The sequence below is a fragment of the Terrapene carolina genome, unplaced genomic scaffold (genome assembly GCF_002925995.2).
Source record: "Terrapene carolina triunguis isolate 2854851 unplaced genomic scaffold, T_m_triunguis-2.0 Scaffold629, whole genome shotgun sequence".
Lineage (NCBI taxonomy): Eukaryota > Metazoa > Chordata > Testudines > Emydidae > Terrapene > Terrapene triunguis.
In genome coordinates this window covers 10,568,471-10,581,759 of record NW_020664980.1, presented here as the reverse complement: position 1 = coordinate 10,581,759, position 13,289 = coordinate 10,568,471, and the positions used below count along the sequence as shown (strand labels likewise).

General features: G+C 40.7%; 1 protein-coding gene across 1 annotated transcript in view; it reads right to left on the bottom strand.

Annotated features, from left to right (window-relative positions):
- The window catches only part of SPOCK1 (SPARC (osteonectin), cwcv and kazal like domains proteoglycan 1), a 486,481-nt gene that overhangs the window by 194,989 nt on the left and 278,203 nt on the right, over window positions 1-13,289 (bottom strand). The window contains exon 4 of the mRNA XM_024202111.2: window positions 1,716-1,830. Within this exon, the coding sequence (XP_024057879.1) occupies window positions 1,716-1,830 (115 nt within the window). The remainder of the gene's footprint in view (window positions 1-1,715; window positions 1,831-13,289) is intronic.

Below are 13,289 nucleotides of genomic sequence, written 5' to 3'. Positions count from 1 at the left end.
CAATACAGCCTTGACACTTTCCACCAATACTAAAAGTTTAGCCTATTGCTCCAGGTTTATCTCTGCACAGCCATCAGCATTTCATAGCTCTGTCATGCCAGCTCGATCCCATCCTTTTGTAGGAAGCATCTTGCAATCCTTGTGAATGAAGCTTGATTATGACAAATATGTTTTACCGAGCAAGCGAATGTATCTTGGCTCAGAAGCATCAGCATTGGACAGCCAACAATCACAGAAATACTCCAAGATCACAGGATATTTCATCCTACCTTAAAGCTTTCCCACCTGCATCCAGTAAAGTCACACTGATTTTTAAAGTCCCTTTACTGATGTTCAAGATTTTCTTACTCCGTTTTATTTTTCTGATTATCTTTCAATGTCTATTACAACTTGTCCTTTGGGGTGGAATTTTCAGGGGAGCCAGTCACCTAAGCCCCCCTGGATTTCAAAGGGATCTGGAGGCTTAAGTCCCTTTGGACTTGTCTCCTCTGCAGTGTTAGTTCAAGATATAACTTGAGTACAGCCCTTAACCTGACTCCAGTCCACGCACAGAAGTCTCTAGCTCGAGTTAACTGGTGCTTTAAATTGGAGCTCCCCAGCGATCAGCAGGTCTGGGTTAAAAGTGGAGTTCTGTAATACAGTGGAGACACTGCCACTTGGTGCTGCAAATCCAAACACTGCAGCTAGAGCTTTGTTTTAGAGTGTAACGCAGGGGTAGACAACCTATGGCATGCATGCCGAAGGCAGCACGTGAGCTGATTTTCAGTGGCATTCCCACTGCCCGAGTCCTGGCCACCGGTCCAGGGGGCTCTGCATTTTAATTTAATTTTAAATGAAGCTTCTTAAACATTTTAAAAACCGTATTTGCTTTACGTACAACATTAGTTTAGTTATATATTATAGACTTATAGAAAGAGACCTTCTAAAAACGTTAAAATGTATTACTGGCACGCGAAACCTTAAATTAGAGTGAATAAATGAAGACTCGGCACACCACTTCTGAAAGGTTGCCGACCCCTGGTGTAATGGCTCTCACTCCAGTTAGGCTAACTCAGGAGAAGTTACCTCAAGTGTAGATAACTCCAGCTGACACTGCAGCGAAGAAAGCCTTAGTTTCATCTGGAAATCCCAAAGTTCTTAAAGTACCTGCTATTTAATTTGCTCTTAATTTAATCATTCAGGGACCTGGAGCTTTCTGTAATTTTGTGATTTATCTGTGGATTACTCTTCCTAGAACCATCAAAACCTCCAACCTTAACTTACTAATAAGCACAGATTTTGCTTATTAAAACAAAACCAGAAATTCCCTATGTTTGCTACTGCTGTTAATTGTTTATACTTAATTCATTTCTATTGTAGAAGTGTACAGCATCTGGAACATTTTCATATTTTATGAATTCAGGCTTTTATGCACCATGTTTGTTGTCTGAACAAACTTCTTCCAGAGCTAGGCTGTAGGTATGCTGCAGTGTACAATTCACCCTACGGTACCGTGTGTTCCAAAACATCTGATCTTTCTGGAACAGTTCCAACCCTGCTCTAGCCTCTGATACTATAAATGTAAATGTTATACTCAGCAACAAAAGCAAATGTAATTTAATTGTTCAAAGAATGTCTCAAGAATCTATTTCAATGTTCTCTTTTGAGTTTTCTAATTGTGGTGTCCATGGAACTTTACATGGGCATAATAGAATGTAATGACAGTGCATCCTTACCTGTGTACCAGCTGCTTACGGCTTACACAAATAGCAGTCTCATAGTCGTGAGTGACGCACACTTTATGTGGGCTGCACTTTACCTTCAAACATGGGTCTTTGGATGGATCAAGAGCTATTAAAAACAAATGTAAAAATAACAAAGTTAGGAGTTTAAGTGAAATTCTCTCATCGTTCCCAATTCAAATAAAGAACATGCAACTAGTGGGAATAAATATAGAATCATAGCACTGGTAGGGACCTCGAGAGGTCATCTAGTCCAGTCCCCTGCACTCGTGGCAGGACTAAGTATCATCTAGACCGTTCTTGACAAGTGTTTGTCTAACCTGCTCTTAAAAATCTCCAATGATGGAGACTCAACAACCTCCCTAGGCAATTTATTCCAGTGCTTAACCACCCTAATAGTTAGGAAGTTTTTCCTAATGTCCAACCTAAACCTCCCTTGCTGCAATTTAAGCCCATTGTTTCTTGTCCTATCGTCAGAGGTTAAGAAAAACATTTTTTCTTCCTCCTCCTTGTAACAACCTTTTACATACTTGAAAACTGTTATGTCCCTTCTCAGTCTTCTCTTTTCCAGACTAAACAAACCCATTTTTTTCAATCTTGCCTCATAGATCATGTTTTCTAGACCTTTAATCATTTTTGTTGCTCTTCTCTGGACTCTCTCCAATTTGTCCACAACCTTCCTGAAATGTGGCGCCCAGAACTGGACTCAACTAGAATGTTAATGAGTGGGTTCTGTGACGCCCTAAGGATTCATCTCCAGCACATCATGGAAGAGGTCAGGATCTTGATTTTAGGTCTCCCAAACAGAATGGCAAGGTTGCATCTCCAACTAATTTAAATTATTTTTATATCTGTTTTTATTTGGACTTTAATTTTATTACTTCTTCCTCCCAAAGATTTCTCCTAATTCCTGCCTAGCATCCCTTTCCTTCCCACATGCATTGCTTATTTGAAAAATTTTTGTTTTCATTTTGGAACTCCATGTAAGGCGTTTATGTCAAATTACCCTGGCTGCTTTTCCCATCGTTGGTTGATGCCCAGGGAAGTTTTAAAAAAAGACATTACTTTTTACAAAAAGATGGAGTAATTTTTAAGTTCCAATTCAATTACCACTGACGTTCTCCACATGGCAGCAAATGTATTTCTAATAACTAGAGGGTTCTTTTGCTCTCCTGCCGTGCCGAGGTATTGCAGCTGTTCTGCGTTGGTTTAAACAGTCAGAGCAGCAAGAGCTCACCACATTAACACCCATTACAGATTTGTGACGGGCAATTGAGCACAACCAGTGCATATGTATTTAGAGGAATACAAGGCGCTGGAAGTCTTAAAAACAAAAACCAAATGTAAACAGCTTTTGCTCCTAAATCGATTAAACTGTATTAAACTGATAGAAAAGGTCATACGTTTCCCATACCATTAACATCTAATGAGTTTCCATTAGGCATATATATACCGTGTGTGTGTGTGTGTATATATATATATATACACACACACACACACACACACACACACACACGGTTCTATTGTATTGTCTATGTCTACCTTGTATGCTTCTGCAAGCAAGGATCATGAACTAAATTGAACCCAAGTGATGGTAGGGATAAACTTGGCTTTATGGATAAAATCCTCCTGATTTTACTCATGGAAATCAAGAGTAGTTTGGCATGAGTAAGAGGAACAGGATTTGGGTCATTATGAAGTATATGGCACTGAACACAGAGTGAGTGCTCAACAAATAACAATGGTACTGAAGAATTTGATCTGTATTACTCATCTTTGCAAGGTACAATTACCTCTCTGCACGTGAATTCTGAAATCTAGGATAAAAATTGGTGCAGCTGTAAAGTGACTAAATCCTAAAACAGTGTCACATTATAACCTATTTTAATAAAAAGTAAACAAAATGTTTAAATACTCTTCACACAAAAAAACAGAGGATCCCAGTATGGGAATCAAGTATCAGAGCCATGTTAGTCTGTATCCACAAAAACAACGAGGGGTCTGGTGGCACCTTAAAGACTAACAGATTTATTTGGGCTTAAGCTTTCGTGGGTAAAAAAATCCCACTTCTTCAGATGCATGGAGTGAAAATTACAGATACAGGCATAAATATACTTATAACAAATAAATCTGTTAGTCTTTAAGGTGCCACAGGACTCCTCGTTGTCAGGATGGCAATGGTGCAGCAGAACTTTCATATGTATAGAAAGCATGTATTGTTTGAATGCTCTTGTGTTTAAAGACTTCAATGGGGCCAGAATTTCACTCCTGGATTCTATTTCAGTTACAGACTCATAACTTCTCTGTGTCTCAATATTTTCTCTCTCAAATGGGAATAATAATAATAAAAGGGGCAATCTATATTGGGTACAAGAGATCAAAAATGTAATTCCAAAGAGTTCAGAATGTTAAAACGTTAAAGAAATTTGGAAGGTTATACTAATGCTATGCAATACAATCCCTAGAGACAGGGCACAAAATAAGAAATAATTTCTAAACTATACCAATCAAAGATCATGGTTTGTGAATCAGGTTTCTACATCACTAGGAGCAGATGCTCATCATCTGCAGAAGAAAAGGCCTTTGGGAATAGGGTGACCAGATGTCCTGATTTTATAGGGACAGTCCCGATTTTGGGGTCTTTTTCTTATATATACTCCTATTACCCCCCCCACACACACACACACTCCCTGTCCCGATTTTTCACACTTGCTGTCTGGTCACCCTATTTGGGAATAAGATGAAATATAAAACCCATATTTGACATCACAGTTCTTTGTGTTCTACAGCAATAAGTGTGAAGTCTTTGAAATTAAGAACCAAAATTATACATACATAAATGAAAGGAGGGAAGGGCAAGTAAAAAGTAATTTTTTAAAATAAAAATCTGAGGTCAGTTTTATTACAAAAATAAAATTCCTTAAGCATTCAAGGGAAACTTCAATATTCTGAAACAAATGTTTTTCCTGAGAAAAATTTTGAATGTTTGACTTTTCATTCCAATTCATGATGATTCCCCACCTCATTCCCTCACCCCCCTTCAAAACTTTTGCTGGAAGGAAATTCCATTTTCTGGCCAGTTCTACTGTGGATCTAAACTCTGCAGTCTCTCGCTATCTGACAGAGCAAGAAAGGAGAGCTCTCTGGGACAGCCCAGGGAGTGACGAGGGCATGGCTAGCGAGTCCAGTACCTGTATAGATTCAACAGCCACAAAACTTCTGTGGAAGAGTCAAGCAGCATTGGGCCTTAGCTCGCTGGCTCTAAAGGTTAGCTGCATAAAAGTGCCAAGGTGCAGTGCTTCCATCCATGTGTGATATTTTCATCCCCGACACAATGCCAATTTATTCAAGCTGTGAGCATGGAACCAGAATTCCAGCCATCGTCATTGAAAAGCAAAGTGCGTACACAGGTGTCATTTCATTTTCATCTGACCTTTTATTATTTATTCATAGTAATTTATGCACCTTATTAAATCTATAAATCCTCTGTGGTTCCCTCTTAGAGATATCAAACTAATTGGGAAATAAACAGTAGTGATTGCATCAAGCCATTAACAACCTCCCAACAGTATGTTAACATCTCTTTTTTACAGGGCACCAATATGAAAATAATGATGGCAGTTACATTCTGAGTGTCCTCCCCCACTAGTCAGAGAAGAGAAGAACACCACAAATTATTCTCTCTCCTCCCCCAATACTTGTCACCAAGAGCTCCAGGTTAACAATATAAATCATCCTTGGACAAAGAGCTAACAATAGTGCTTGAGACACTTTTCCTTTCCATTTCATGTTTTTACATATTACTACTATAAAGGAAGACAGATGACTGATCGGAAATAGTGGGGTTCAGACAGTAGCAATACATGCAGAGGGTTGCAATATTAGACTATACTGTAGATCAGGGTCATGTTAATCAGAGCAAATTTATTTTTCACATCGACTCTGCAGCAAAATCTCTTGCAGCAATGGCTGTGCAGTTCTGCAAAACATGTACAACTAGTTCACAAGTGCAAATTTATGACCTTGATGTTGTTTTCATGACCATTCTTTTGGGAAGAGTTCAAATTCCAAACCCACACATATTTAGTAAAGCTTATATAAAAAAGCCAGGCAATCAAAAAGAAAATGACATGTAAACACATTTGGTTTCAAAAATTGCCATACAATAAGTGCTATGATCACTCCAAAACAAAAAGACTTTTGAAAAATGAAATGTCAAGAGCAGTTGCCTCACACAATCCTCTTGGAACTGTTCTCAGCATAAGAGAAAACAAGACCATCTGGTGAGAAAAGCTATGATGAACTGGAAAATGGGACCTGCAGTGTATAATGCAAAGATTCTAGTTCATTTTGTTTCACAATAGAGCATGGTAATAAAACATTTATTTTAAAGGAGACACTCAAATGTAGTTCTGTATTTTATATATTATTTGTCTCCAGCAAAGATCTTGGTTCTGTATAAACACAGAGGAAGGCACTGTACAAGCAAGCAGATGGGGTGGGGTCAGAATGGAAGCCTGTGAAAAGCTGAGTTAAGGCAAAGCAGAAGACTACCACTGATTATGCTGGACTATTCCCTGCTAGGCATGAAATCATTATAACGCCTAAGGCTGAACTTCAAAGACTGAGGAGGCAAGGTCTCAAGTCATTCCCTACACTCTCAATCACAGCAGCCCAGCAACTGGTCAAAGAGCAGGGTGAAATAAGCAGCTCACTACTGACTCCAAGAGGCAATGGATGTGCTAGATTTTTCCATGTGGGGGAGGTCAACATGAAACAGGCAGCTTCCAGAATCAGTTCCCCACAATCATACAATGAATTATGGGCCTTGACCCAGCACCCACTGAGAAAACAAGACACCTATCCTATTCGGCCGTCACTTGACTGGGAAAAAGTTGTTTTTAACATTTATTAAGATCCTAGTCTAGGCAGAGAAGTTCTAGTTTTAACACTTGTTAGCTGGTTGACGTAAACCCCAAGCTACCTTTAGGCTTTACCTTGACCAGCTACCGTGTTAAAACTAGAACCGCCTTATCTGTGCTAGGATTTTAAGGTGTGTTAGCCAACCTGTTTTTAAAAGAGCCCATTCTTCCTAGCGTAGACATGGCCTTTGTGTTTGCTGTTGAGGACATTCAGTTTAAAACTCTGCTCTCTTCTCCCTCCGAATAGCCTGGCTCCCAGTGCAGATGAAATAAAATATAACCAAAGTGAGTTCTGAGCATATACACCTCTACCCCGATATAACGCGACCCGATATAACACAAATTCGGATATAACGAGGTAAAGCAGTGTTCTGGGGGGGCGGGGCTGCGCACTCCGGCGGATCAAAGCAAGTTCAATACAACGCGGTTTCACCTATAACGTGGTAAAACTTTCTGGCTCCCGAGGACAGTGTTATATCGGGGTAGAGGTGTACTAGCATTAAAGCAAAGAAAATTAGGAATCTGATTACCCTATCATTTGTGTGTGCAAAGTCACAGAGTGAGTCAATGGCAGAGGCAGGCAAAGAATGCAGGAGTCCTAAATACTAATCTCTTACTGTGCTCTATCTACCATAAAACACTGCAGTCTGTTGATACTGTCTGTTAGACAGGAAGCTCCTTCTTCCTATTCTACTTAATCTTATGGTTCATTAAGTCATAGCATTGATTTGATAAGAAATATTTTTTGGTTAGCACGGTTGGTTGTAACCTTTGAGGCCATAGCCGTGATACTGTTAATAAACTTATGTTTACAAAATACTTCGTTTGAAAGAGCAGATTAGGAAAACCCCAAAATATCAACGGCAAGTAATTACCATTTTTTTTATTCTGCTTAAGTCGGCATAAGTCATTCTGCTTCATTAGAGAGAAAATTGCCATTACCCTTCCCCCAAGTCTTGAGGAGAGTATGTCTTCAACTAGCATACTCAGATATTTAACTCTCACTCTCTCTCTCGCCACGTAATTACTCATAGCAATTTGCATACAGAAATCATTTCAGCTAAAAATTAATTACCATAGGACCAAATGCTTCAAACATGTATGTGAATTATTTTCACAATGCAACAAAACAGCAACTAATCAAGTTGTCAGCATGTATTGAATCCCTGTACCATTGTTGTGTTTTAGAGAAACCGTAATGTCTGAGCAGTGAAAGAGATCGGTATTGTGGAAAGAAACATCTATTTTCATTTATATGTGCACTTTCAAAAATGATTTCTCATAACCAACATTTGACATTGCTGAGGGCTATCCAGGCTAAAGATATTGTAAAGGACAATGTGTTGGTTTGCTTGCCAAGTAACATGATAAAGAACACGAATAATAAGTACTCCAGGGGGCATTCTATGCCAAAAAACTAAAAATTAGGTGCCAAAAAATTAAAAATTCTGCACACAATATTTTAAATTTCTGCAAAATTCTGCAAATTTTATTTGTCAAAATATCACTATATAATCACGTCAGTTTCAATTATTTTGGTAATTTATTTCAAAATACCTGTCAGCAAGTACGTCTGCAACAACATACACACACCCAAATTCCCCCAGGAGTAGAGAGTTAAAGAACCCCCTATGACAACCCCAGTTCCTGTTTCTCTGGCCTCTTCCCCCCCAGAGCCCAGTCGCAGTGCCCCTCCTTGCCCAGATACCTGCACACCCTCTCCCCCACAGCTCAGGGATCCAGAGGGAGAAACAGCCTGATGCTCTGTCCCGTCCCAGGCTTGCATGGAGTTTCCTACTTGCTGACCTCTCCTTCCCCGAGGGCTTCCTGGGAACTGCAGCTGCCAGGAACCCTCTAGCTCCCTCTCCCTCCCCCTCAGCAGTATTGTCTATGTGCAAGCTGGGCTCTGCTGGGTCCAGCAGCTCCTAGTGGCAGCTAGCGGCACTGCAGCCCATTTCTGTGGGGGGAAGGAAATTCTGCACGCACGTTCATTTCTGCAAAATTCTGCGTTGTGCAGTGGTGCAGAATTCCCCCAGGAGGGAATAAGAGTCTGCTTGACAAACCTATAGAAATGAAGTGCAGTTATAATAGGTGAAGAGAGGCTAGAAAAGACGGGACTTAATATCAGTGAAAAGCCTGCTTAGGATAAATGTATGTTGCTGAATTTAATATCATTAATGTGCTAGTGTATAAGTATTTTATTCACTTAAATTGCCATGCAGATTAAAAAAGTTGCTTGCAAGTTAGTTTATTTGCAAGGTGAAGAGAATCTCCTGGGAAATGCAAAGCATCCTCAACTCCCACTGAACTCATCTGAACAGTTGTACCCCCCCAGGATCAGGCCCTTTGTGATGCACCATCATCATTCCCTGAATCCATTCAGCTAGCAACAATGTCTGGACCTAGTCCTGCAAGGTGCTGAGCACTCTCACATGCTTGAGGATGCTCTGCATGCCACAGAACATTTAGGCAAACTCGGGTGAAACAAAATAAAACAAATCCCTTTTACCCCTCCCAAGAAAATGTCTCAGGAAACTACAGATACAGCAAACACTATCATCAGAAAGCTACTGAGACACTTATTATAATATCCGGCTGTGGTCCAATATATCATGAGAGAGGGATTACTGGTAGCTTGATTGCTAGATAGCTGTGCCTTTTTACAAGGGAAGGTTACAATTTCTCTCTCAACACCTGTTAGTAATATTTTCTTACAAAGGGACAGGATACTAGCCCTAGATATACTTGAGTACATAACGGTGTTGCTAACCTCAAGAAATCAAAAATAATGAGTCAGACCTGCAAAAAATCATAAGATTGGCCCCACAAATCATTAGATTTTAAGAACATCAAACTATGTTTTTTAATCCATCTTTTCATTTTTAACTCCCCTCTACGCTTCTGACTGTGTGTGTGTGATAATTTCAGGTTGAAAAGTCAATCTTTAATGTACACAAAAAATGCACGCCTCCCCATGGCTGCTCCGATGGAGACTCCACTTACCTCCTCCTCATCCCTAAGACAGGGGAACTGCTAACCATTTCCTATTACTGTCGCGATTCCCCTTCTCCCCCGCCTTGCTGCCCCCAGGGGCTCCTCCCTTTCTCCAGACCTGGCAGTACCACCTTCCCCTGACTCCTCCTTCCCCTCCTCACTACCTCCCAGGGATTCTCCTCTGCCTGAATCCCAAGTAGAGCAGAAGTCCCAAGGCAGCATGAAGAGGGGGTTTTGCTGCTAGGTCCAGGGCCCCAGACACAACAGCAGCTGTTCCCCAACTCCCCACTCAACTGCCTCCCACTGCCCCACAACCTCTCTCTCCTATAGGGCTATACATGAAGGCAGAGCCAGTGGCAGGGCAGATCTGTGTCCTCAGCGCTGAGGCTCTCACAAAGTTCTGCCTGCATGCCCAGCGCTAAAAACTGTGGGAACGGAGGAGTTTCTCGCATCATCACAACAGATGTCAAAATCCCATAACTTAATCCCATAATCAGTTAGTGGGAGTTGGCAACACAGCAAAACTGTCTTCCCCTACCTGTTCAGAGGGGGCTCCCTTTCCCCACCCCCAGGCTGGAGGAGCTGCCATCCAATCCCCTGTGTCGCCCACCCCATTTCTGTCTTCTGCACCCCTGTCAGCCTCCTTCCTGCCCTCTACAACCTGCTGTCAAAATACCAGGGATTACTCCAGATTGATTCAGCTTCAAGCATCCAGGGATGTAAACACTGCAGGCTCAAAGGCTGCAGAGACCTACAGAGAACTATTAAAATTACCTGTGGCTGATAAAAAATAAAAAGTGTGAAAACACATGAAAACACTTATCCAGGATCACAGGACACCTGTGGGCGTTATCTAGATCAAAGAGAACCTCCGGGATCTGAAGAGTTGGGGAGGGCGTCTATGAATGATGGCAAGAGGAAGTCATCAGGATGAGCGGGCAAAAGATGAACACTTATGAACTTAAGAACACTTATTTTTGGTCACGCTCAGTCTTGTGCACTCCCTCCAAAGGCATTCAGTTTCCCACTCCTTCTGCACTCACTCTGCCACTGCTCCCAGGTACCCTGCCCTGCCTGCTTTTCAGATCTAAGGGCTTTTAACACAAGGGCTTTTGAAGGGCTTCTGTTGAAAAGCTACTGCTGATGCCATCCATTCCCTGCTGCTTCCAGGCCCAGCTGTATCAGGTCTGGGCCCAAATATGCTGCCTCACTCTTTGACTGAATTTTACACACACACACCCCATGCAGTGTATTATGATTAGCAAATTCATTTGAGGAAGACAGAGAGGCAGCACATTGGGTGCAAGCAGGGATAGAGCTGGTCCCGAGAGCCGCAGAGATTGGGTGAAGACAGCAGAACCAAATGGCCAGCTGATGACCTCTTGTCAAAACGGGCCAAAATCCAGTGGTAGTGACAGGATTCATGTGCTTATATCAGCATCTCAGCTTTTATTGTAAGAGAAGTAAGATCCTAGCCCTCATGGCTGCGGAGAAAAGTCTGAAAACGAACTTTAAAGGCTCAAAATAACAAAGCACATAAAAGACTTCAAAATTATTATTATTTTTAAATCTGATGATAATTAAACCAATCTCGTGATTTTGGAATGCTTGGGGTTGGCAGTACTGTGGTGACTCTACATTGACAAATATCATTCTTCATGTAAACTCTCTTGGCCAAATTCAGCTCTCAGATTCACTGGGGTAAATCTAGAGCAATTCAATGGACGTGAATGGAGTTTCACTAGCTGTAAACGGAGATAAGCATTGGTCCAATGCCTCCAGAACATGAAGCAGAAGAACTTTAACATTTACATGTAGTTAAAGACATTCCCCATTTCAGATGAATATAGATACACATTATCAATGGCTGAGGGCAGAGAAGTTACAGAAATGTTTCATAATCCCTGGCAGTTGTGAAATATGCTTTACCTAGAGTGATAGTATGATCACAGGGAAAAACTAAGAATTAAATTCAGATTGCTGGTTTCTCAGATACCAAACTGTCTTGTAACTTTGATTAAAAGCAACATTGAATTATAAGGGTGTGAACTAAGTGAGTGCAAAACCAAAACCAAACGGAATTGAAACAAAACACCTCAGGATATACAATTTCCTCCTTATTCTTAAAACAAAACTTTCCCCCAAGCACATTACATGGCTTTTCAGTAGATATTTTATATTTTTAAATCTGCACTGAAAACATACAAATAACATGAATGTTTTATTCTTAGATTTGTAAACGAAATGTGTTTCAGAAGCAAAATCTCCTCAATATTAATACTGAGCACATTATCATTTGGTAAAAATTAAACACTGAATTATCAGGTTTATGAATCTATACTTCAGCAGGAATAATGTTGTTTCATTTCTAGTAAATGGCTACATGCTGTTAGCTGTGTGTCATGAGCTTTGGAAATTTATATCCCTGAAGGCCGAAAAGTCATGTGTGAGATTGCTGTGTGTGTTGACAGATTGAATGTTAGTGTTATTACAGAGGTAATAATTGCCAAGCAGTGAGCCAGTCTTCTACATCTAGAACATGCTCAGATTTAAATCTTACAATTAGACACGGTGGGAGATGAATTCTGATCTCAGTTACCACCCTACACAGAAAGAGAGGCCCCACTGCTTTCAGTGAAATTCCTCTGGATTTACATTGAGGTCAGAGCAGAATTTGACCCCAAATATTTTCATCTAACTAGAGCAAAATATATGGGATCATTTTATGCTCCATGAAATCAGTACTACAATGTGGCCTTCAATCTCATTAGAAACAACATGTTCAAGGAAGAACCAACTTTTTTTCTTGACTTTATATTTGCCCTCAGTATCTTAGATAATACGTGGTGGTGGGCAGTCTTGTTGCCTAGTGATTGGAGATGGGACGCTCCCTGTAAATCAGAAGACTTCATTTCTCCTTATGATGCTCACTGTGCGACTTTGGGCAAGTCACTTAGCCACTCTGTGCCACACTTTGTCAGTGTTTAAAATGGGGACAATACTACTTACCCACTTTTATGAAGCACATTGAGATCCTCCGAAAGCCCTAAAGCATATAAGCCTAGAGTCTCTGTGAATGACGGTCATTGACTGATAAAGGAATTACACAAAATGGCTAAAATCTTGCAGAACTATGAGCCATGTTTATTTATCACAGCTTCTGACTGTTGCCATGGAAACACGTGCCAGCACTTCATTTCCTGTATCAGCACATAAAGACTTGTTTCCAAATTATGTTACTTTTAGTCCACACCGAGCAAAACAAAAGACTAGAAAAAGACAGGAAATGTCCAAGATTGATCTGGTCCCTTATACACCTCTACCCCAATATAACGCTGTCCTCGGGAGCCAAAAAATCTTACTGCGTTATAGGTGAAACCACATTATATCGAACTTGCTTTGATCCGCCGGAATGCACAGCCCCGCCCCCCCGGAGCACTGCTTTACCACGTTATATTCGAATTCGTGTTATATCAGGTCGTGTTATATCAGGATAGAGGTGTATATGGAAACTGAGTCAGTAGGTTCAATTCTCATGAGTCAGGAAGTAATTCATCTGTCAGCTTCCAGCAAGAGTGAATTAGTAACCTTAGCTGTGATGGACAAGATCTAGTTCTCTGAAACCTATGGAAATCTGAAGGAGCCTTTGGAA